Source organism: Wyeomyia smithii, chromosome 2, assembly GCF_029784165.1.
Source record: "Wyeomyia smithii strain HCP4-BCI-WySm-NY-G18 chromosome 2, ASM2978416v1, whole genome shotgun sequence".
Lineage (NCBI taxonomy): Eukaryota > Metazoa > Arthropoda > Insecta > Diptera > Culicidae > Wyeomyia > Wyeomyia smithii.
In genome coordinates, this window is record NC_073695.1 from 125,110,581 (window position 1) to 125,137,612 (window position 27,032).

At 39.8% G+C, this 27,032-nt stretch overlaps 1 protein-coding gene across 3 annotated transcripts in view; it reads right to left on the reverse strand.

Annotated features, from left to right (window-relative positions):
• Positions 1–289: 289 nt before the first annotated feature.
• Positions 290–27,032, reverse strand: part of LOC129725622 (F-actin-uncapping protein LRRC16A) — a 56,336-nt gene continuing 29,593 nt past the window's right edge. The window contains exons 1-7 of one of the 3 annotated variants that reach the window (XM_055681664.1): positions 7,297–7,366; positions 1,463–1,560; positions 1,352–1,402; positions 1,139–1,267; positions 991–1,074; positions 546–934; positions 290–485 (exon numbers count right to left, since the gene is read on the reverse strand). In XM_055681664.1, the coding sequence (XP_055537639.1) occupies positions 305–485; positions 546–934; positions 991–1,074; positions 1,139–1,267; positions 1,352–1,402; positions 1,463–1,560; positions 7,297–7,351 (987 nt within the window). In that variant the 5' untranslated portion in view covers positions 7,352–7,366 and the 3' untranslated portion in view covers positions 290–304. Of the gene's footprint in view, positions 486–545; positions 935–990; positions 1,075–1,138; positions 1,268–1,351; positions 1,403–1,462; positions 1,561–1,653; positions 1,792–7,296; positions 7,367–27,032 lie in introns of those variants that run through there. The other 2 variants (XM_055681663.1, XM_055681665.1) reach the window with 2 other exon arrangements.

Consider the following 27,032-nt stretch of genomic DNA (forward strand, 5'->3'; position numbering starts at 1 on the left):
AAAGCTACATCTCAATCAAAGCCAAGCAAAATCTTTAAAAAATCTGAAAATTGACTGCAGCCAGGTTCGGATTTAAGGGGGGCAAAGGGGGCAAATGCCCCGGGCCTTCCGACACGAGGGCCCCCTAGTTCTGAGCCAGACGCGAAGACAGAGTGGAGGCCTTTTTTTTTTGCTCGTCGCCTTCCAGCGAAGTGTTGTCATTTCAAAATTCAAAATTTTCTTACCTCTAATTTTTATAAGAAAAGAGGGCCTAGAGCCCTCCAGCACCTCAATCCGGCCCTGACTGCAGCTATTACACAAAAGCTTAAAAATTTATCACACAAATGTGTAAAGCTTCGTAATTGGAACACGCTATAAATTCTTTAAACAAATTTGCTAGATACTTACCCTTGTCCTCTATTAAATTATGACTAAGATCAATTGATCGAAGCGCCGGATTTGAATTGGATATCACAGCGACAGCAAGTTTGTGGACAAAATCGGATCTGCAAACAAACAAAACAGTTTCCGAACAAACTAATGGCGATAATAGCAGTGAAAGTTACCTTAATCCGAGTCCTTCAAGATGTAGCTCTTCTAACCACATAGACCGTTTCAACACATGCAGAATCCGTTCCAATGTTTCAGTCGATAAACGTGTATTATTGATTTTGAGTCCACGAAAAAATGTATTGTATTCTAATGCCGAAATAATAGCCATCAAATCTTTCTGTTCAAGGTGATCAAAATCTCGCAGGTTAAGTACGCGGTTGTCGTGAGACAAATAGATAGTATCGATATCCCAAGCAACCTCTTCTCTATATTGCACTGCATGAAAATCGCACATACATGCATATTGCATACTAAAACCACCACAGGGCCCAACATTTTTGGGATCAGACGGATGTAGCTCATCAGAGAATATTGTCGCACGTTCGATGGGATTAATTTCGATCTTTTCAAAGTAATATCATTTATCTACTGATAAATAATGTTTGAACATTCACTTACCTTTCGTATAATGTATTTCAATGGCACTGTGGGAAAAATTTGTTTGATAGCTGAAGATAAATCAGTGAGGATAACATCCGCGTTCTAAAAAAATACGTTATGTTTAAAAGCGATTGTATAAATAAATGCCTGCATAGATTCCACATACAGAACTGAAATTTCCAGCATCTCCAATTGTAGAAAAAGAGTAGCTTTTGTCGTTAGTTGTTATTGTAAAATGAGTTGGCTTCTTACTATCGATTGACTGTATATCGAGGTAATGAAAATTTCCATCAATCTACAAGTACAAGTAGAATTATTTAAAAAAAAATTGTTCAATGACGTTCATAAGGGTTCTCCAAAACATTGCATTATCTCTTACCCGCGTAGGTACTTTTGCCGTTAGTAAATAAACGCGAACTGGAGTAAAAACCTGACAAAATATAAGTTTAGTATAATCTTAGACATAGCATAACGTATATCGCGAACGTACCAAAACTCTGTTCTCAGTTTTGTCACTTTTCGTTTCCAATTTTACCATATACTTGACCAGTATTTTTGTGTGTCGTCCTAGGAGAGCCCTTACGCTTTCTGAAAAAAATAAAAATATTTATTATTAAATTGTAACGCAATATATTACTCCAATACTGGGAATGTTTTTAATATTTTCTGAATGCATCATACGTAAAACACTTGATAAATAGTTTTCAACATATTCGATAGTTGATTCTGCTCGTTGATTTTTAAACTGATACATATTATTACTTTTTAACACATTTAGACTTGACTCACCCACTAGCAATGTGTAGTGAGAACGTTCGTCAAAGATAGAAATGATACTAATAACGTTATCAGTTACAATGTGCTGATAAGCTATATATGCGACGATGTAAGTAAGTGTAGATCAATATGAATAAACGAATACCATAGAGTATCCATTCACCGTTTGCACTCCCATATTTTTTTTACTAGCCAGCAATAGCATCAAATATCCTTGCGCCTTCAAAACATCTATTTTAATTCTCCAACGAATTCTTATGATTTCGGTGTATGAAACTATAACATATTAACGTTGTACTACAACCATCCATTAATGATATCACGCAAAATTTGGAAAAAAATTAACTACCCCCTCCCTCTTGTCACAAACTGTCACAACCTTCTTGACCCTCACCCCTCATTTACGTCACGTTTTTATACCCTTCTTACCCTCTATAGTTATAATTGACAAAAAATTGAGTACTTTGTAAAAAATGCATTTTTTCTTAACTAGAAAGATTTTACTGAAAGAAAAACTGAAACTGAAAGGAAAAGAAGATTATAAAAGATAACTAGAGAAGGCTTTTAATTCAAAGATTCTGTTGATGGGGTCACATATCGACGACATAGAAAGCCGAGGTAGTAACGGCAGTTACAATAGCCGAGCATCCTAATTCACGTTTTGTCACAATTTGTGTAGGATTACGAGGGACTAAAAAATGAATGAAATTGCGCTGTCATCCAAAAACAAACATACACGGTAAAATAGGACTAACGAGGTTGGCAAATGACTGGACCAAAGGCGCAATATAGTTCCCACATGCGAACCATTAGCCTTCCAGCTACCGAGCCCCTACCTCCTCGTTGGTGCCAACCGGAGTACGAGTTACTAGTAAGAAGATCTGGTAACCAACCCCGGTGGGACAACCGGTCGTATGCTGACAGGGGAAGCGGGCTTCCTTCCCCGGAAAGAAGTTTCTTAGATAGGTAACGCCACCACAAGCGCTCTAAGTGACGCACCCACAAGCGTTATGTCCAAGTCCTGGTTATGTTCGGGACTCAGAACCGTAGCACTACGTAGGTCCTCCTGCGAGAAAGTAGAGTTGATCGTGGGCCTTGCAAGCCCGCACCGCGAAAAACAAAAGCAACGAACGCTATAAAGAGCCATCCACATACCACGTGGACAGCTTAGGGGGTGGAGGCGGGGGGTTAGTGTAATGTCCACGGTCCTTACAAAAAAAAAGAATTTATATGGGCATTTGTCCACGAGGGGAGGGGGGGGGTGTCAAAATCGTTAAAAGATGTCCACGTGGTATGTGGATGGCCCCTAACAGAAAATTCGAACCAGAATAATCGGCAAAGACCCAGACGACGAAACCGGACTAACGATTGGATACTTGGAACATGGAATTGCCGTTCTCTCAATTTCCTAGGAAGTACCCGTATACTTTCCGAAGAATTGAAAAACCGCGTTGTCATCGGGGATAACAACGCTCAGGTCGGTCAGGAGGAGGAAGTTAGACCGGTAATTGGACGATTCAGCGCACACCGGCTGACAAATGAAAATGGCCTTAGACTAATTGACTTCGCCGCCTCCAAGCACATGACCATACGTAGCACCTTTTTCCAGCATAACCTCAAACATCCAAACATCGGTACACCTGGAGATCACCTAACCAAACAGAAACTCAAATCGACCACGTTTTGATAGATGGTCGGCACTTTTCAGACATTATCGACGTCAAAACACATCGGGGTAGCAATGGGCGATATTGTATCGGTATCGGAAATATCGATACTTTTGAGACGATAATCCGATTTTTTGGATCGATACACAAGCGTCCGATACTCGACCGCATCGATACCGAAAACCGCGATATTTGTATCGATATTCTTTTATGCATACGGACCAGCTAGCTGACATCGCGCCATGTTACAAGGGCTAACATCTCAATGTGTACACGAGATCACCGCCACTTTTCATACGCTATGTTATGCTGTCTGTCAGTGTCAGTGGAGCCCACACATCGTAGAACCGCTGCGATGTTAGCTGCGAGAAGGCAAAGCAAATCGGATAGAGAAGCCAGCTAGTTGATACGAGCTGGAACCACTGAAAAGCTGCCACTGTCAGTATAAATATCGCACAAGTCTATTTGCATTAGCAAAACTTAATCTGAGCCAAACGCAGCATAGGGCCAAATTCGAAATTTGTTTTGCTTAAGCCACACATTTAAAGCCAAAAAGGAGTGCTCAATAATAACGTGTTCTCAAATATTTTCAAAAATAGGCATAGCTCTACGTTGCATTATTTAGCCACAAAACTTACATTGTTTCTCTGACAATTGATTAAAATATTGTTTGTTTACATTTATACTCAGCTTCATTTGCTTTTATTTGAATTAATTCTACTTTCTGCGTTAAAATGCATCCACAGACCCCTCAAACGAAATTCAACGTTATCAGAAATGATGTTTGGCTTCGATTTAGTTGGGCTATAACCCAACGAGCGGGAGCCCAACTAAAATGTAGCCCAACTAAACATAGCACAACGAGCGAAATTTGACTGTACTTTAAAAACAAATATAATTTTTCTGGTTACACTATTCAGATCGAATATTGGCAAGCGGAAACTAACTCATGCTTTCTGTCGACTCAAGTTAGAGTACAAGTGAAAAATAAAATGGCAATATTTATTAGTTAGAAAAATTCAGCGGTAGACTTCACTATCTTATTTTCGCTGACATATCTAACTTTTTTATGTCATCAACTTCCTCATCAATTAATATGGAAGTGTGTCAATAATTTATAAAAATAAGACGGGAGCTTCACAGCCCATTGGGCCAGTGAATACAAATCTTGAAGATATAGGTTGTTTAATTCATTTGTTTGCCAATGCTCAGAATTTCTGCATTACCTGTATGTATTTGTTTGTAAAGTCATTTGATTTATGCTGCTCTAGAGAATGCGGATAGATACCAGAAAAACAACAAAAAGTCGGCACATCAAATTTTCATTGCTGGAAACCACCAAAATTTTGCTGATTTTTGGTGTGCTGTGCTTCCAGCAATCTGTTCAGCAAAATGAAATTTGCTAATTATTCAGTAATGCTCAATTGCATAAAAGTGACAGATCGTTTGCTGCATGTTCAGTAAAACAAAATACAACTAGCTGGTTGTCAGCTATGACAATTTGCTGTTCATTCAGCAAAGCATAAATCGATTTGCTGGTTAACCAGTTAGTTCAAGGGAACCATGTTTCCGTCAGGCACCAGATTCCATCCGCCCATCGGATCATAGGCAAATTACTGTTGAACTAGAGATGTCTCATATTCGCTATCAGGAGCTTAGCGATGATCCCGTACCAGCTGCACAGCGATTTGGCGCGTTTTACTAATTGTCATGTAATTAAAATAAACCCACTAATAACTTTCCCTTTCCTAATTAACGATCCCATAAATTAAATAATAAATCCTGAAAATAAACAATTTTCCATTTTCTAAGTTTATGAGTCTATAACTCAAAACTTTAAAACCGTCCCAAACACTTATCCAAATATCCAGTTTCATTACGTAAACATCTTCCCATAGTCAGACTTCCCTGATACCAAACCAACATTCCAACGAATCCATTCCCACAATCGAAATCGATTGTTCTTAGTATCAATTCCCATAGACGCAATCCTCATCACTTTAAGCCACGGCAATAAACCCAAGTGCACTCCGCATGCACTGTCCAAAATCCATAATTTCCCACAGAAGTGCTTATTGCCTACGCATGCACTAATTATATTTCGAACCGTAACCAATATCCACTAATCGTCATGATCATTCTTTTAGATTCCGCTTTGATCAATTTCGTTCGTCACCGATCCACTTGTACGATCGATGACGCTACCTATCTCGGTCGCGCGGGCATGCTTATATGGAGCGGCACGCGACCGATGTTTGTTTTGTTTTGGTATGCGTAGTCCGACTGGCTGCGCATAGCCGGTTCCAATAAGTATGCGTTTAGACTCCTCCCATCAATGTAACTAGATTAAGAATTTTGTACTCCGATTGAAAAACTAAAGGATAAAATAAAGAGTGATGTTTTGACCAGCAAATGGAAAGGTCTTATGTGTTATAATCTTATATGGCGACCGGACTTAGCGAACCGGGATAAAAATTTTAGAAGTTAAAATTGTGATGGGCGCGAAACATTGAACTCAATAAATGATAGTGAGAAATCACCGATGATTGTGAAATAACTGCTTACAAAACCTGACTTAGCGAACCGGGATAAAAATTTTAGAAGTTAAAATAGTGATGGGCGCGAGATATTGGATTCGATGAATAATAGTGAAGAATTTTAGCGAAACAATCGAAAAACTTCAGTGAAACATAGCGAAACAATTGAAAAAGTTCAGTAAAACGTAGCGAAACAATCGAAGAATTTCAGTGAAACATAGCGAAACAATTGAAGAAATTCAGTAAAAAGTAGCGAAATAATCGAAGAATTTCAGTGAAACACATACGTACGTTAAAAAAAAAACTATAGTGAAATGTGAATTTTTTTTTTGAACAAAAATAAATCATAATAATACCAATATGGGTAAAACCTATTCTAAAGTGGAAACATCCCACAACGGGGACCCACAAGTAAAAATAATTAATAATCAAGAGTTACACAGCGAAGCGCTGCAATCTCACGAAGTTTTAATATGGTCAGTCTTACCGATTAATATAATACAACTAATAATAACTGCATACGAACTCTTGAACAAACGAATAAATAGACGTGCAGTTAAGATAGCCAAAAGCTTAAATGACATAAATGCCTAAAGAAAATATTAAAACTTAATGAAAGAAAAAAAAAACAATTTGAGTGAAAACGACGAAACATATTCTGGACGACTTCGAAGAGTGTGTGGAATACTTCCAAATGTAGGAGCGGGCGATAAAGGAAATCACCACATTTGTCCAGAAAAGATACGCGAAATGTGGAGAACGAGAAATCGAAATATTACTCACCTTAAAAGTTAGAGGAAAGCTGGACTTCAAACTTACTAGGTTTGAAAGAGGGATAGAAGTCGCAAAGGACCTTACACAGGAATTCATCAAGACGTGGAAGATGCTAAACCTACCAAACTAAACATAGTTAAAATAAGTACAACCAATACAAAATATATACATGTCCTATAAAATGTAACAATATATTATAATTATATTTTTTTTTTATAAATCAAAATCAACGAACTATCTAAATTTTATAAACCAATACCAAATAGTACAAGAGTACAAATAAACAAATGACTGAAGTTATACTATTATGAGTGACGACGAGTTATGGACGATTAAAGAAACTAGACGTTTACAGGAACTGAACCTTTATTGTAGGAAGGCTGTTAACACTAAGCTTTCTAACGAAACCATACACAAAAAGCTAAAATTGTTAAACGAGCTCAACGAAGTTCTTGAGAACGCTACGTTAGGTTTAATAACTTATACAAAGTATAAGAAAATTTTAGGAAATACAAAACTAATACTACGTAGAAAACTACAAACAAATCAAAATTTAACAAGTGACTTACCAAAAATGTCGACGACACCTGAACCAACGTTTGATGTCAAACAGGCGACATCCATCGTGCAGCCCTATGACGGCAATGCAGATGGACTAGCGGCATTTATTGACTCTCTTGAACTATTGCAAGAGATGATTCCTAAAAGCCAAACTGAAATGGCTATAAAATTCATTAGGACACGGATTTCGGGTAAAGCGCGAAATGCTTTACCAGAAACAATTAACACAATAAACGACATTGTCAGAGTAGTTAAAGCAAAGTGTAAAGACACTACTACTCCTGACAACATCGTTTTAAAATTAAATGCTACTAAGCATCGAGGCGATGTAAATAAATTCTACAACATAACACATAAACAACATAAACATACCAGCAGATATTGCTAATAAAATGACAACAAAAGCTGGTGTTCACGCTTTAATTGAAGGCATTCAAAATAATGATACTAAGATTATTTTGAAAGCTGGAACTTTCACTTCAATAAATGAAGCGATAATAAAGGTAAACGAGAACGACAAAGTGGTCGCTCCGAATAGTATATTCATAGCCAAAAATAGTCAGAATACTAACAGAAATTATAATAACAATAACTCTACTAATTACCAAAGAAATTTTAGAAACAGAGGAAGAGGAACCGGTTATATCATAAACAGAAACCAAAGACGTTTCAATACAGAACCTAGGAATAATTTCAATAGAAACTATCCTACCAACAGGAACATGTGGCAGAATAACATGCGAAATTCACAAAATTATAATAACAAAAATAATTTTAACAATAATAATTTTAATCCTAATTTTCGAAACCAACAAAATTTTAGAAATAGAATGATGTTAGCGAGTGCTCTACAAAATATAGCACCTGATGGAGGGCAACAAAACCAAAATGCCTTGGTACCAATAAATTTACCAGTAAGAGTACCAATGCAAACGCCGATACCACAAACGGCACAAAATCTAAATAATAATTTAGAGCAGCATTTTTTAGATCAAATGTATTAACAATAAATATGACTGCATCAAACTTTATAAGAGTTGGAGTGCAGATGGCAGAAAGAGTCTGCACCTTTTTAATAGATTCCGGTGCAGATATATCGATTTTTAAATTAAACATTGTTACTCGAAACCAACCAGTTAATTCGAGATGTACAATAAAGTTAACAGGTATAACCGAAGGAGAAATTGAAACTTTGGCAACTACCGAAACAATTTTGAATTTTGGAAATGGCATACAGACTAAACATATTTTTCATTTAGTAAAAGAAGATTTTCCAATTTTTACAGACGGAATTTTAGGAAGAGATTTTCTAGTAACATACAAATGCAATATTGACTATGAATATTGGCTGTTAAACTTTAATATTAACCACATGCCAATTTCAATACCAATTCACGACACGGTAGATGAAACATATATGATACCAAAAAGATGCGAAATAATTAAATACATGAATCATTTCAAAATTACAGAGGATATGGTAGTTTTCGCACAAGAACTCAGCCCGGGAGTTTTCTGTGGGAATGCTATTAGTTCACCAAATAACCCATTAATGAAAATCATGAACACAACAAATCAACCAAAATACATACGGAAAATGGAAATCAGACCCTTTATGAAACCTTTGAAAGAATTTAATATCTTAAAAAAGGAAACACAAATTTTGAAAAATAAAAAGCATACCGAAATATTAAATAATATCAAAAATTCAAAAAATGATCTCGGCCATTGTATCGATACTTGTTGAACGATATTTTGGATATCTCGATACTTTTGGTTCTTCTGGTATCGATACTGAAGTATCGATACTCTCCGTCGTATCGCTCAATGCTACATCGGGGCGCTAACATCGACTCGGACCACTACCTAGTGATGGTCAAGATACGCCAAAAACTATCCGTTGTGAACAACATACGGTACCGTTCAGGCTTGTTAATACGATAGATTATTGTCGATAATCGTCATCACCGATACCGATAACGTCTGCTATCGTTATCGACGATGACGATTGCGTCCTCAAACGTTAACGTTATCGACGATAAAGATATTTACCTGACGTTATCAGCTCACTAACGTCTGTCAGAGCAAGGCTATATTTCGGTTGCTAAAGCTGGCTTGATAACCAACAAAATAACCGCACCGAGCGTTGCTATTCACTTTTGAAAAATAACAACTCAAGGAAGGAAGAATTTTCGAGTAGCAACGAATTCATAAGTTTAGCAATGCAATAGCAACAAACCGATCCCTTGCTATTGGACCAAATGCAGCTTTGTTTGTGTTGCTATCGAAGACAGCATCCAAAGTGAAAACAAAATGCGAATTCGTTTATCAGACGTTATTGATTCGATACCGTCCAGTAGCTATCGTTCTTGGCAATGACGCTAATGTCTGAAGACGTTAGCGTCATCGTAGATAACGATAGCAGACAGTAACGTTATCGGCGTTTACGATAAGTTATCGATAAACAACCTTGGTATCGTTGCCCACCAAGGTATAATCTCGCGCGGCTGAAGCAACCCGAAGTCGCCGACAACTACGCGCTTTCTCTCGAAGCTGCACTGCCAGAAGAGGACGAACTGGAAGAAGCCTTTCTAGTGGCCTGCTGGAATACCGTCAAGTCAGCCATAAGCAGTGTAGCGGAGAACATCCTAGGTCGCTAAGTACCGAGTCGGCGTAACGAATGGTTTGACGAAGAATGTCGGCAGATATTGGATGCAAAGAACGCAGCGCGGGCAGTAATGCTACGGAGAGCCACCCGTCAAAACGTGGAGCGGTACAAACAGAAACGGAGACAGCAAACCCAACTCTTCCAGGAAAAAAACGCCACCAGGAGGAGGAGGAGTGCGAATAATTATAACAGCTGTACCGCTTTCATGAAACACGAAATTTCTATCAGAGATTCAACGCATCCCGCAAAGGCTTTGTTCCGCGATCCGAAATGTGCAGGGATAAGGGGGGAAAATCTTGACGGATGATCGTGAGGTGATCGAAAGTTGAAGACAGCACTTCGATGAACATCTGGATGGCGTACAGGCAGGCAACCAGAACAGCGACGCAGGAGACTCTATCGGTGTAGCAAGCAACGGAGATGTGCCACCCCCATCGATAAGCGAAGTTAATGATGCTATCCAACGGCATAAGAACAAGACAGCTGGAAAGGACGGTATCGGAGCGGAGCTTCTCAAGATGAGCCCGGGCAAGTTGGCCAGTTCTGCATCGACTAATTGCTATTTTTTTTATCGTGGGACTACGTCTTTCTTCACTATACTAAGGTACATTCTGTGAAAACTGGATTGAACATGTAACGTTTTTGGTTGGCGGAATGGAAGATTTTAGATGCTAATAGCGCTCAAACAACTGTTCCGATTTCAATAGTTAATATACCGTTGGAAAGCTAAAATATAGCAATGCCAGCCAATTGGTATCGCATTCCTCACCCAACGTAAGCGACGAAGAAAGAAAGCAGAGATGCTTCCACGTGATTGGTTCTTCCCCTAATCACCCAAGTTCTCCACACTGAGTGGCGCTATAAAAGGACATTCCGTGTTGAGAGAAGATCATTCCCTGGTCGACCGTCGATCTGAGTTGGACCCCACCAGTTGTAATCTAATTCAGATATCGTTGTTGAAACACAGCCCGAAATTGGACGTGAACGGCACTGGGGACCATTGGAAGACTTGGAAGCCGTTTGGGTGCTACCGATATTTGTTTATTTGGGTATAGTTTTCATCTGACTCGAAGTCTTAATGAACTAAGGTATATATGTATATAATATTAAAAACTTATCCTTTCTAGCTTTTTCTTCAATTTTTGCGAAGGCTCACCAAATTCAAAATGTTCTTCTATACGACTAAACATATTAATACACGAGGCAACGGGTTCATTGTGACCAAAGTTCGTACTATGAGAGTGATTGATTAATAGTGAGGATGATCGAAGGGCTCTTTGCGGCGCACGAAAATTTATCAACGACAAGTGTTTTGGAGAGTCTACCTCATTATTCAACAACTTTGCCACAAATAATACCTGTTGTATCTTGCGGCGGCGTTCCAAGGTATCCAGATTGAGTAAACGACAACGGTCTGCATACGCTGGAAGATTGTCAGGTTGTCGCCAAGGTAAGTCTCGAAGAGCTATACGTATGAACCTACGCTGCACATGTTCTAATCGTATACTCCAATAAAGCTGGTGTGGCATCCAAACAAGGTTGGCGGACTCGACAAGTGCACAATAGAGGGATTTGAAGCAGTATGGGTTTTTAAAATCACGTCCAATTTTCGATATGAAGCCTAACTGGCGATTGGCTTTTGAAATAATCATAGTACAGCCCCTCTACAATTATGGGTCAGTCAACGTGTTGTCTGAATATTCAAAAATGGATATAAAATCGGAAAAATTATCAACTACGAATGTGTTACTATCTATCTCTGTGTTATGATGTCTACTTTCGATCAACAATTAGTTTCACTGCAGTTGATGCGTGTAAATCGGTTGGGAAGAAAAATATCACTTACATGGCCAGAGACACAATTATGGGTCACTTTTGGCGTTCGAAATCATTTAGACTATAATATCGTCAAATTACATGACGCAAGTTATTTTATTGTCATAAAAGCTTGATAATAAGTTATTTTATTCAGTCTTGTCGCATAATTATGTAAAAGTAATAAAAATAGCCAAAATATGGACTGACCCACAATTGTGTACCGCAAGATGTAACATTATTACAATTATGGGTCACTTCACTTATTGCACCGAGCATAATTATAGTTTTCAGTGACATTTTCAACTTTTAATCATTTTAATCGTATGAATGAGGTTACGAGTGAGTTGCAAAAAATACCACTGCTAATGAAAATTGTTCAGTTTCGTGAGAATAGACGTATTTGCGTGAAAGTGACCCATAATTGTAGCTGACCCATAACTGTGGAGGGACTGTACGATGACGATCAAAAGACAGTTTTGAATCGAGGGTCACGCCAAGATCATTCACGTACTCAACTCTATTCAAAGCTTGACCATCTATTTGGTAATTGAATTTAATGGGCGATTTTATACGATGATAGGTTATTACGTTGCATTTAGCAATACTGATTGTCAGACAATTCAATTTACATCAATACACAAACGAATTTATCATTTCCTGAAGACGATGACAATCCTCGATACAACGAATCGTCAAAAATATTTAAAGGTCGTCAGCATAAAAAAGCCTATCCAATTCCTAATACAGCAGCAGCGTCGTTGAAATATAGTATAAACAGTAGTGGTCCCAAATTACTGCCTTGTGGCACCCCAGATTTATTGGTGAATGGAGGCGATAGTTGTGATCCTAATTTCACTCGCACTAGTCTACCACACAAATATGAGCATAGCCATTTTACGAATTGTTGCGGAGCACCCATTCGTAAAACCTTGTCTAGAAGTATCCGGTGATTTATGCGGTCGAAAGCAGCCTTCAGATCAGTGTATATCACATCCACCTGCGCTTTGCGTTCCTTTTCGTTAATACAACTAGAGGTGAAATCTAGGAGATTCGTAGTGACGGAGCGGCCAGTCGTAAAACCATGTTGGTCAGACGAAACATAGTGTCTAGGGCTACGTTGTATAGCTGCACTTACGATAATTTCAAAAAGTTTCGAGCCTGCGGATAAATTGGTGATGCCGCGGTAATTTTTTACGTTGCTACGATCACCATTTTTGAAAACAGGAAACATTATGGAATTTTTCCAGACATCCGGGAATTTTCCTGATGCGAAGGATTTATTAAAGATGCGGCATAGTGGCACAGCAAGCAATTCGGCGCATCGGCGAAATATAACAGCTGGAATCCCATCCGGCCCAGCGGAATAAAACGTTTTTAATTTCTTAGGAGCCGTGATGACCATTTCGGGAGTGATTTCAAAGACATCTAAGTCAACACAATTATTCGGAACGTTCTGTATAGCACTTTCGACGGATCGTGTAGGAACAGGATCGGGAGCAAAAACCGACGAGAAGAACGTGGCGAACATCTCACATGCATCAGCTTCGGTAGACGATTTAGATTCATCAAGAAACACTTCCGTCGGTATTGCAGAGCTTTTCCTCTTCGAGATATTGTAGGTATAGTGTGTCGTATATCAAGCGTGTGGGTGTGTAAGTGTGGGTGTGTGAATAACGTGTGTGTTTATGTGTGAGTGGCGTGTGCGTGTATGTGTGTGTATGTGTAACGTGTGTGTGTGTTTTTCTGTGTGTATGTGTGTGTCTGTGTTTGTGTGTGTGTCTGTTTTTGTGTTTGTGTGTGTGTCTGTGTTTCTGTGTGTGCCTGTGTTTGTGTGTGTGTCTGTGTGTATGTATGTGTGTGTTTGTATATGTGTGTGTAAGTAGCGTGGGTGTCTCTGAGTAGTGTGTGTGTGTGAGTAGTGTGTGTGTGTGTGTATAGCGTGTATGTTTACTACGTGTATGTGTGTATAACATGTGTGTCCAAAAATGCATTTATCCGAAGTAAATATATTTATGACAGAATACTTGTAAAGGCAACAAGTTACAGTCATCTATACCTATAAAAATGCAGTCCGGTCTGTCTGTCTGTCTGATTTATATAGGCTCGGAAACTACCGAACCGATCGACGTGAAAATTTGTATGTAGGGGTGTGTGTTAACATTTCTGCACAACTTAAGAACTAATCAAGCAAATGGAATCAAATTTGGCAGTGGATGTTTTTAGGAATAACAAATATGTCCACATTAGTTTGACACCCCTCCCAATTCGTGCCATACAAATGAACTCAAATTTCGCACAGCTCGAGAACCAATCAAGCAAATATAACCAAATTTGGCAGGTGAATGTTTTTAGGTGTAACAAACATCTCGCCAAACATGTGAAAAGGGCCCATGTGCCATATGTAAACAAGCCAAATTTTCTCGTTTTTTGATCAATACAAGCGAAATCTGCTCTTACCAATAAGATTTATTGATAAAAGAATTCACTCTTTATCAAAAAATCTTATTCGTACGAGTAGAGTAAGCTTGTATTCATTGAAAAACGTGAAATTGTGGCTTGTTTACATATGGCACATGGGCCCTTTTCACATGTTTAGCGAGACATGTCCATAATGTTTCTACATCTTTCCTTCTTCTGGCATGTCTCCAAATGTCATTGTGAAATCCAAGATACCACCCAATATGGGTATTTCCGGAATCGTTATGATGCACTGAAGCCACAAATCGACCTCAGACAACATTTTGAATTGTAAGATGGCGACTTCCGGTGTCTGGAAAACAGCCGAAAATGACCAAATACTATCCAATATGAGTGTTTCTTTAACCAGATCGACGCACGGAGGCCAAAAATTGTCTTCAAATACCATTTTAAAATCCAAGATGCCGACTTCCGGTTACCGAAAAACAGCGGCCAAAATGGCCAAATACCACCCAATATGCGTATTTCCGGAATTGTTATGATGCACTGAAGCCACAAATCGAGCTATCAACCTCAGACAACATTTGGATTGTAAGATGACGACTTCCGGGGTCTGGAAAACAGCCGAAAATGACCAAATACCACCCAATTTGAGTGTTTCTTTAACCAGATTGACGCTCAGAGTCCAAAAACTGTCTCCTAATGCCATTTTTAAATCCAAGATGGCGACTTCCGGTTTCTGAATAACAACGACAAATTACCAAATACCACCTAATATGGATATTTCCGGAATTGTTATGATGCACTGAAGCCACAAATCGACCTCAGACAACATTTTGAATGCACGCAATATATTTCCGGAATAGAGGTGATGTACAAAAGCCAAAAGTCGATGATGTTGTCATTCCGATAAAACCAATCATTTCAAACGATATAAACAAATCGCAAGAAATCAATGAATTTGAAATGTTTAAAATTATTAAATTAAACACTAAAATAGGCGGTACGAAGTTTGCCGGGTCAGTAAGTACCTCGATATAAGACCTCGATATAACGTAACTCGATATAACGTAAATTTTACCTCGATATAACGTAACTTTTTAAAATGTATTGAAATCGAAAATAAATGATACAGCAACTGTTTTTTGGGCTATGAATTGCTTCAAAAAAATGTTTGTAGTAAGTTTTGAAACCAATGAAACCAATGCGCAAATTGTCCAAAATGGGCATAAGGAAGTTTTAAAAATAATAATAGGTGATAGGAAATAGCTTGTCACGCATCCTTCAATAACAATTCACAGTCTTGCATCGATTAAAACAAAATTTTTTTTGCTTGTTGAAATTTTCTCTAAATGGGCATAAGAAAGGTTTAAAAATACTGATAGGTGATGGGAAATACGTTTTCGCGCATCTGTGAGTAACCACCAACAGTCTTGCAACAATTAAAAAAAATTTTATGCTTGTTGAAAATTGTCCTAAATGGGCATAATGAATGGTTTAAAAATATTGATAGGTGATGGGAAATAGGTTATCACGCATCTTTGAGTAACCTCTTGTATCAATTCAAAAGAATTTTTTTTTTGCTTCTGAAAATATTTCTAAATGGGTTAATTTGTACGTTTGGTGTGTGTTATATACTATGACTATAGCAGAATTAACTCTTTACATCCACCATAGTCCCACGGCAAGCCTACGTTTGTGCACTCAAGCACATACCCTTTAACTTTTTTTTGTTGGGTTTTAGCTACTGCGACCAAAAATTAAATCTATTGATTGCTAAGATTTGGGAAACGGAATGCCTACCGGAGGAGTGGGAGGATAGGGTTGTTTGCCCCATCTACAAAAAAGGCGACGAGCTAGATTGTGAAAACTACCGAGCGATCACTATCCTGAATGCCGCCTATAAAGTGATATCCCAAATAATTTTCCAGCGGCTGTTACCACTAACCAACAGATTCGTGGGAAGTTACCAGGCTGGCTTCATGGAGGGTCGGTCCACAAAGGATCAGATCTTTACTCTGCGGTAGATCCTCCAAAAATGCCGCGAATACAGAGTCCCTACGCATCATCTCTTCATCGACTTCAAAGCCGCTTATGACACGATTATTCGTGAAGAGCTATGGAGAATTCTCGACGAAAACGGCTTCCCCGCGAAGCTTACCAGACTGATAAAGGCTACGATAAAGTATGTGCAGTGTTGTGTGAGGATTTCGGGTGGTCTATCCGACCCATTCGGATCCCTCAGGGGACTTCGACAAGGTGATGGTCTTTCCTGCCTGCTGTTCAATATTGCGCTAGAAGGTGTGTGAGACGAGCGGGAATAGACACGCGGGACACGATTTTCGTTAAATCCGGTCAATTAATCTGCTTTGCGGATGACGTGGACACTGTCGGCAGAACATTTGAGGCGGTGGTGGATCAGTACACCAGACTAAAATGTGAAGCAGAGAACATTGGACTGAAGATAAATTTGTCTAAAACGAAGTACATGTTAGCGGGTGGTGCTGAGCGCGACAGGGCACGCCTAGGTAGTGTTGTGATAATCGACGGTGATGAGTTTGAGGTAATTGACGAGTTCGTGTACCCTGGCTCAATGGTAACAGCGATACCAGCCGTGAGATTAGGAGGCGAATCATCAGCGGGAGTCGTGCCTACTATGGGCTCCACAAAAAATTACGGTAGAAACGTCTAAGTTCCCGAGCAAAGTGCACCTTGTACAAAATGCTTATTAGACCGGTTGTTCTCTACGGGCATGAGACATGAACAATGCTTGAAGAGGACCTGCGAGCGCTCGGAGTTTTCGAACGACGGGTGCTAAGAACCATCTTTGGCGGTGTACAGGAGAACGGAGTGTGGAGACGCGACGGAGAATGAACCATGAGCTCGCGCAACTCTACGGTGAACCCAGCATCCAGAAAGTTGCCAAATCTGGACGGATACGTTGGGCAGAGCACGTGGCGAGAACGGACAACTACCCTGCAAAATTGATTCTCACCTCGAATCCGGTTGGTACGAGACGAGGAGGTTAGCAGATGGTTAGGCCAGGTGGAGCATGATCGGGCAAGTACGGAGTGCCCTCGGGATTGGAGGGATTGGCGGGCAGCCATGGACCAATCAAGTTGGCGGAATTCTGTTGTGCAGGCCATGTCTTAGGACGTACGGCCATTTAATATATAATATATATGACTTTTGCCTTATTTTTTTTCTTTGAGTTGAAATGTGATGTCACATTCAAGTTCAGTGCCGTTTCTGCTTTCGTGGCGAATAGACGTTATTTTTTCAGTTAGCTACGACTCGCACTTAACAATAAACCACACGAAATACTGTACGGTGCTTTTTTTCGGTTCGTTTTGTGCTGTGGTGACAATAGCCTGCACATTAGAAGCAGTTCAACTTCCCCGCAGCGGCGGGTGCTGGATACCCCGCTACCAGCACCGAGAAGCAGCTGCTGACACCGATAGCAGCAGAAGCAAATCCCCTCTCCTCACCGCCGGGATCTGGATACCCCGCTAACAGTACGGATCAGCTACTGGATAGTGATCATCCTCTGACATCCACAAGGTTGCGTGTAGGACACGGCAGCTGAAAAAAAAACCGACCTGGATATTCGGTGAAGTATTCTGTTTTTATTATTTTTATTTATTTATTCTTTGCCCATTTATACGAGTGACTTTTTTTAAATTTTAATTCATTTTACTTGGACAAATTGTTTTTTCATTTAATCACCTTAACTTGGTACCCCATTTATACACGGTTGTTTACCGTTAGTGTGCGGTAGAGCATATTGCTCCCGCAAACATGAACGATATGGACAACATGCAGGTGGGATTGTTCCTAGACGTTGAAACGAATGGAGAGGTGATTGAAATATCACCCCGCAGCTCCCCGCTTCCATCTCCACTGCCATCCCCTGCACCTAGTCCACCAAATCCGAACGTGTTAGCTAACGTTCGTATAAAAGCTTACCCGGATGAATTTAAGGGCCCGTACGCTGTCTACTTCCGGCCCATAAAGAAACCATTGAATGTTTTGCGCATTGGCAAGGACCTGACAGAACGGTTTTCGGACGTAACCGAAATCACCAAGGTGAGGCCGAACAAACTGCGAGTTGTCGTGAATAGCTTGAAGCAAGCAAACGCAATTGCTTGCTGCGAGCTCTTCACGAGAGAGTATCGCGTGTACATCCCTGCCAAGGATGTAGAGATCGACGGTGTTGTGACCGAAGGGAATCTCACTGTCGATGACATTTTGCGTCATGGGGTTGGCTGTTTCAAGAACCCAATGATGCAAGATGTAAAGATATTGGATGTCAAGCAATTGCATTCAGTGTCCATCGATGAAGGAAAGAAGAAATTCTTTCCTTCGGATTCCTTTCGGGTAACATTTGCCGGATCTGCACTGCCGAACTATATCCTTTTGCATAAGGTTCGTCTACCTGTACGCCTGTTTGTACCGCGGGTCATGCACTGCCATAACTGCAAGCAGTTAGGTCACACAGCCACCTACTGTTGCAACAAGGCACGCTGCAGCAAGTGCGGAGGCAATCATGCTGAGACCACTTGCAGTGAGGATACTGAAAAGTGTCTTTACTGCGAGGGAACTCGGCATGACCTTTCGGCATGTCCCGCGTACAAACAGCGCGAGGAGAAAATAAAGCGTTCCCTCAAGGAACGATCAAAGCGCTCTTTTGCAGAAATGCTTAAGAGGGCTGAGCCACCCTCGACAGGAAACATCTTTTCCTTTTTGCCAACCGATGAGGGTACATCTGACGATCCCGTCGAAGGGTGTTCTTATGCCATGCCAGAAGGATCTAGGAAGAGGAGAATAGTAAACTCTCCTAATCTTTCTCGCAAAGGTCGTAAGATAACCCCTAGCGGAATGACCAATAAACCTACGCAAAAAAGAAGCGGTGAAGAAAAACCGAAGCAAGTACCTCCCGGTTTTAATTTCAAATCTAACCAGGAGTACCCACCGCTTCCTGGGGCACCAAAAACCCCTCGTGCACCCATTTCTCGATCAGAGGATAAAAAAGAAACAGGGTTTATAAATTTCTCTGATATTGTGGACTGGATATTCAAAACATTCAACATAACAGATCCCCTTAGAAACATTCTTCTTGCCCTCCTCCCTACAGTGAAAACATTTTTGAAACAACTAGCAGCAACTTGGCCCCTCATTTCAGCTATCATATCTTTCGATGACTAAGACGGCGAAAGAGGTTAGGAGTTTTATCACTGTATTACAGTGGAATTGCAGAAGTATCATCCCCAAACTCGATTTATTTTCTCATTTAATAAACACTTATAATTGTGACGCTTTTGCGCTTTGTGAAACTTTCCTAAATTCAAATAATCAACCCAATTTCCACGATTTTAACATAATCCGTCGAGACCGAGACTCACATGGTGGAGGGGTACTTTTAGGGATCAGAAAGTGCTACTCCTTTTTTAGAATCAACCTCCCTCGGATCTCGAACATTGAAGTCGTTGCCATTCAAACAAATATGAATGGAAAAGACCTTTGCATTGCTTCGATATATATTCCTCCATCCGTGCGGATTGAACAGAGGCAACTTTCTGACATAGCAGAATTGCTTCCCGCACCTTTTTTGATTTTGGGAGATTTTAACTCCCACTGTCTGCAATGGGGATCGCAATACGACGACGCCCGATCTTCTTTAATTTGTAACTTGATCGACGACTTCAATATGACACTTTTGAATACTGGGGAAGCGACACGTGTACCTAATCCTCCAGCACGTGAAAGCGTGCTAGACCTATCCCTTTGCTCGACATCACTAGCGTTAGATTGCCAGTGGAAAGTAATCAATGATCCTCACGGTAGTGATCATCTTCCAATCGTTATTTCAATTGCTAATGGTTCAACTCCCGCGAATCCAATCAATATGTCATACGACCTCACACGTAACATTGATTGGAAGCGTTATGAGACTTTCATAGCGGAAAATCTCGAGTCTCACGAGGAACTTCCTCCGGAGGAAGAATACGCGTTCCTTTCTGGCTTGATTATCGACGCCGCGACTCAAGCTCAGACGAAACCAATACCCGGGACAACAATTAGACGGCGTCCTCCTACCAAGTGGTGGGACAAAGAGTGCTCTGAACTGTACGCGCGAAGGTCCTCGGCATATAAGGACTACCGAAAGTATGGCTCGGTTAAGCTGCTTCGAAGGTACGAGATACTGGACAGGCAGATGAAGAGCTTAATGAAAGCGAAAAAACGCGGATACTGGCGGCGCTTCGTAAACGCGTTATCAAGGGAAACAGCGATGAGCACTCTTTGGGATACCGCCAGGCGCATGCGGAATCGTAACGTTTCGAATGAGAGCGAGGAGTATTCAGATCGCTGGATACTCGATTTTGCCAAAAAGGTCTGCCCGGACTCTGTTCCAGAACAGAAGATTTTTCGCGACGCGTTTTCAGTAACTACGGAAGAGCCCCCATTTCCGATGTTGGAATTTTCGATGGCTCTCCTTTCGTGCAACAATAAAGCTCCAGGGTTGGATAGAATAAAATTCAACTTGTTGAAGAATCTACCCGATTCTGCAAAAAGACGCTTGTTGAACTTGTTCAACAAGTTTCTTGAGCTAAACATTGTTCCGCACGACTGGAGGGAGATAAAAGTCATTGCTATTCAAAAACCCGGAAAACCTGCCTCTGATCACAATTCTTATAGGCCGATTGCTATGCTCTCTTGCCTCCGGAAATTAATGGAGAAAATGATCCTCTTACGGTTAGACAAATGGGTCGAAACAAACGGTTTACTTTCAGATACTCAATTTGGCTTTCGCCGGGGCAAAGGGACGAATGATTGCCTAGCGTTGCTTTCTACTGAAATTCAACTCGCCTTTGCTCGAAAAGAGCAAATGGCTTCTGCATTTTTGGACATTAAGGGGGCTTTTGACTCTGTCTCTGTAGAAGTTTTAACCGAGAAACTTCATTCATTATTTCTCACATGGTGATTCGACAACTTCCCGCATTAGTTACATGGGTCTTCCCCAGGGCTCATGTTTAAGCCCTCTCTTATATAATTTTTACGTTAATGACATCGATGAATGTATTGCCAATTCATGCACGCTACGGCAACTTGCGGACGATAGCGTTGTATCCATTACTGGTAGCGAGGCTAGCGATCTGCAAGGACCATTGCAAGATACTTTAGACAATTTGTCTGAATGGGCTCTTAAGCTGGGTATCGAATTCTCTCCGGAGAAAACTGAGTTGGTCGTTTTTTCTAGGAAGCATAACCCAGCTCAGCTGCAGCTCCTACTAACGGGTAAAACGATCTCTCAGGTTTTAGTCGCTAAATATCTCGGGGTCTGGTTCGACTCTAAATGCACCTGGGCTTGTCATACTAGGTATCTGACACAAAAATGCCAACAGAGGATTAATTTTCTTCGTACGATTACCGGAACCTGGTGGGGTGCCCACCCAGGAGACCTTTTAAGGTTATACCAAACAACGATACTGTCAGTTCTTGAATACGGTTGTTTCTGCTTTCGCTCCGCTGCGAAAACACACATTATAAAACTAGAAAGAATACAATATCGTTGTTTGCGTATTGCCTTGGGCTGCATGCAGTCGACCCATACGATGAGTCTTGAAGTGCTAGCGGGTATTCTTCCGTTGAAACATCGCTTTTGGAATCTCTCTTACCGGATACTTATTCGATGCACGATCATGAACCCATTAGTAATTGAAAATTTCGAGAGGTTGGTCGACCTTCAATCTCAATCCAGATTTATGACTTTATATTTTGACTATATGGCTCAAGACATTAATCCTTCTTCATACGATTCCTCCAATGTCGCACCTTTAAATACTTCAAATAATGCTATATTCTTCGACACCACCATGAAAGAAGACACTATTGGTATCCCGGATCAATTACGACCGCAAGAGATCCCTAAGATTTTTTCCAATAAGTTCAAACATGTTAGTTGTGATAAAAGGTTTTTCACTGACGGATCTAATCTAGATGAGTCCACTGGCTTCGGTGTTTTCCACGAAAATTTTACCGCCTCCTACAAACTCGATGCTCCTGCTTCCGTGTACACCGCAGAACTTGCTGCTATTCAGTACTCCCTTGGGATCATCGAAACCCTACCCATAGACCACTACTTCATCTTCACAGACAGTCTCAGTGCCATAGAGGCTCTGCGATCGATGAAGACTGTGAAGCACACCCCGTATTTCCTGGGGAAAATACGACGGTTCTTAAGTGCTTTAACAGATAAAAATTACCGGGTTACCTTAGCGTGGGTCCCTTCTCATTGTTCCATTCCGGGCAATGAGAAGGCTGACTCTTTAGCTAAGGTGGGTGCTATTGATGGCGATATTTATGAAAGACCAATTGCTTACGATGAATTTTACAGCATTTTGCGTCAGAGAACACTCAATAGCTGGCAATCATTATGGAACTCAGATGAACTGGGACGGTGGCTACATTCCATTTTTCCTAAGGTATCGACGAAAGCATGGTTCAAGGGGTTGGATGTAGGTCGCGACTTCATTCGCGTGATGTCCAGACTTATGTCCAATCACTACACGTTAAACACGCATCTCTTTCGTATAGGGCTTGTAGACAGTAATCACTGTGTTTGTGGTGATGGCTACCACGACATTGAGCATGTTGTTTGGTCGTGTTCCGAATTCTGTGATGTTAGGTCCAAGCTAACAGATTCCCTTCGGGCCCGAGGAAGACAGCTAAACGTTCCCGTTAGAGACATCCTGGCAAGCGGAGATTTCCAGTACATGTCAGAGCTTTACAGCTTTCTGAAAAACGCCGACATCAAAATTTAAACTCTTTTATCTAATTGTTAGATTTATCATCCCACTACACGAAAATTGATGGCTTATGGCTTATACTGAAGACACAAAAACGACAACCTGATTCGACTTTAGCGGTACCCGTAGAGGAAAAATTTCCAGATTCAAACAAACGGAATACGCAGTGCAATAATATTAAAAGAAATAATAGTTTACTAGCTAGCAATACTAGTAGCAATAATATTAAAGGAAATAATAGTTACTAGCAATAAGATATCAGTCGATAACAATAATTAAGTTATAAACAAACTCAACTCCCAACCCAAATATCCCTCACCAGAAAAATTGTATACATACTAACCCCAGTAAATCGGGCGTAACGATCACTCTCACTAACAAAGTTTGTTCTTTTTTTAAAGCAAAATTGATTGTAAACACTGCTCCGTTAAGCTACCGCAGATGAGCTAGAAAATAAACAACTTTAAAACTGAAACTGAAACATTCAAGTTAACTCCCTTTCTCCCATATGTCAAAATAATCTGAACCCCTTCGCCTCCTAAGTGCGTGACATCATCAATGTATATATTTTATTTTTGGACAGCAATGTTTTCAAAAGACCACGAAAGACCACGGGGGGGGGGGGGGGGGGGTGTACGGGGGTATAAAAAGGGATCAAAATATGACCACGTGGTTTAGGAACGGCCCCTAATTATTGTCATTCGCACAATGCGACAGTCGAGATATCGAAGCGGCCGGAGATCGGCACAAAAGAGAATCGTTAACCATCCGTGTTGGCTTCTATTCAAACGATTCTCTCAAATAGAGAAGCGTACAGTTGAACGTTGCTGTCGCAGTCTGCAAGAGAGTCAACAGTACTTTTCGATACGGTGTTATGCAAAAATGTCAACTGTTCGACACACTGGCTGCAACAGTTTGTTGCATTGTCTTTTGAAAGCATAAATTCGATCTTGAAACAAAACTCATCGCGTCACATCATCGCCTGCATCGTTGGATACATCGTGCGCTGCATGCATTGCACGCATTTAAACCCAATGGATCAGAGTGTGCAGTGCAAAAAAACTCAAACTATCGAGAGGAAGCAGATTCAAGTTGGATTCAAATCTGAGAAAGTGTTACTCAGTTCAACTTTGCACGAGTTCATGCCATCACTGGTTGTAAGTCCAGTGCGATTGGCTCCGCTCCGGTCCGCCCAAAGTCTGGGAAGACATAAGTAGTAACAAAGATAAAAGGGGTGGTAAAGGTAAGATTTCGAAATAAAAGTTAAAAACGCACCCAAAAAAAAATTGGATAGTCGAGTCTAAAATTCCGGATAATCGAATCTGACCTGTACTTAGCAGCGAAAAGTAAATATATTGACACATTGAGAATTTTATAGAGTGCATTTACAAAAATCAGTACACTCTGTAGAAATAAAAACTTGCAAAAACCGTTGAAATTTGTCAAAAATGTTGGCAAACTTTTTGTCCTTTTTAGAATAAACACCATGTCAATAATTAATTGTATCTGCTATTTTTTTACTCTCACGTAGTTGACGAGGAGTCATGGTTTTTAAAATGGTTTATTTCCTGAACATACATTAGAGCTTCACGAAACATAGCCTTGATCGACTTAACTGGAAACTCTTTCGTCAAGTTTCTTTGTGTCAATTTATTCCTAATTCAACTGTTTCATATTTTTTTCATTGTTTTTCAACTGCTGAACTAATTTAGCATGTGGCGAATGCTTGAAAATTTTTAATATAAGTTTTACACAATAACACTTAAAAAAAACGCCAATTGTCAACAGGCCATGCTAAGTTCTAGTGATGTTCAAAATTGATTACAGTATATTGGTATGAGCTTGTAGGCGTTCTAGTAAATTCCCAAAATATCGGACGGCCGTGTTTGTCATTATTAGTTTTTTTGTCTTGCTTGCTTATCGACGCTTGGTTTTTCAAACAAACATTAGATATTTCATCTTTCCAATATACAATATATTTGAAAAATTGAAAAGACTTAAATAAACACATAGCTTACGCTTTCGTAAATTATTAGGATAAATTATATGATTTAAAGGACGAAATATATATTTGATAAAGTTAAATTAATAAGCTTTCTAAACAATAGCAAAGCATAAAAATGTGTAAAATTTGGAAAAATAAAAAATACTCTCTAGCACACTACACTTGTTATATTGTTTTTTAAAAATCGTTTTTTTTTCTACTTCAGCCGTCTATTACGCGGGGGTAGGTGGCACGTGGAACAAACATGGAAATTCCAAAATCGATGTTAATTCCGAAACTCTTCTGGGGACATGAAAAAGTGTCAAACAGCAGAGTTGATTTCACCTGCGAACGAAACGAAATAAAAATCAAAACGAGAAAAGTCAAATAAAATCTATTATTGTTCAGAAATTTAGTCGATGTTCTCATCATTGAAACAAGAAGAAGTTTTAGAATTCCTCGTGAAAAAGTCACGCCAAAACCTGCGTAAAAAGCAATTTTAGTGTATTTCTAAACGAAACCATGACAGTTTCAAATCAAACAGATTTTGTAAATGCTACCTTTGCAATTTAAAAACTCAATTGTTCCAGGACTAGGTGAGGTTAGGTTAAGTTGTTCAGTCGTTATGAGTTGTCATTCAAAAACATAAATTTCGACACCATCTAAAGAGCACGGATGTTAAAAAAAACCACTTGCACATAGTCCTTAAAGGTTGCATCCTCGCTTAGCAAATTCCAATCAAAATGGCGAACACTTAATAAAAATATAACTGGAGTATCGGTAGAGAATTGCATTGCGTCAGCAGCGATCGCTCTCAGCAGATTTTGCATTCGAATGCTGTTTTAAACGAGACGAAGAAAACCGCTGCTGAAGTAGTCCCATACTAGAGATGGTCGGGTATGGGAAATTTGTTACCCGTACCCGACCCGTACCCGACTCAACGAAAATTTTCAAACCCGTACCCGACCCGAACCCGAAGTCTGGTTTGTTTAAAATACCCGTACCCGACCCGAACCCGAAAAATATCTATTCCAACTACCCGTACCCGATAGAAAAAAACGCCGAAATTGCCGGTACCCGACCCGTACCCGACCCGTCCTAGATTTTTTTTTTTAATTTTTTATTTCAAAATGCCTGGGTACCTCGCGTATTTTTAGGCTAGAACCGAGTGTGCGTGTGAACGAATGATAATGAACCCAGAGTTTCAGGCGGGTAGTCCACTATAAGGAATCGGTCCACTATGAAAAGTGCATGTCTGGTAAATTTTAAAATAAACGACGAGTTTTATAAACACATTAAAGGGAAAAATTTGATAATTCACTGCATTTGCCAAAAACCTGTAATTTTGAGTATAGATTCGGTGTCATCGATAAATTCTAAAAATCGGTAAAAAACAGATATTTCTGCACATGCAGCATCCTTGGTCACAGTACAAACCAAGACTATGCAATCGCTGTCAAATCTCATATATTTGTTTCGTACTAAACATCTCAATGCACAGTGGGAAAGCGCTGGCCACCAAAACAAATGTTTAAACGTCAGCTGTTTCATAATATTTTTCCATTATTGATATAACATTTAAGTGCTTAAGTCCAAAATTTGGGTGCAATATCATCAAATTTGATTTTTTTATAACTTTTCACAGCTCGGCATACTAACGTTTTTGACATATTTAAAAAAAAATATATCATAACAGGTCGGACTCGATTATCCGGAACATCAAAAAAAATTTCATTCCAGATAATCGAATTTTCCGGATAATCGAATCACACAAAAAATACTGAAATTTTGCGATTAACGAACATAAAATAAATATTTCTTTTCTTTACTTTTCTTGTATGATGCAGTGGCGTAACCAGAAGTTATTTCTGAGGCGAAAAGGGGGAAAAAAAAAAATTGGACATTGATTAAAAAAAAAATTGGACATTGATTATTGTCACTTAATTCGGACATGTCCCAAACATGCCGGAAGTGACTTAAATGGTAACAAAAATGCCAGAAGGGATGGTAAAGGCAAAATTTCGGAATAAAAATTGAAAATGGACACCA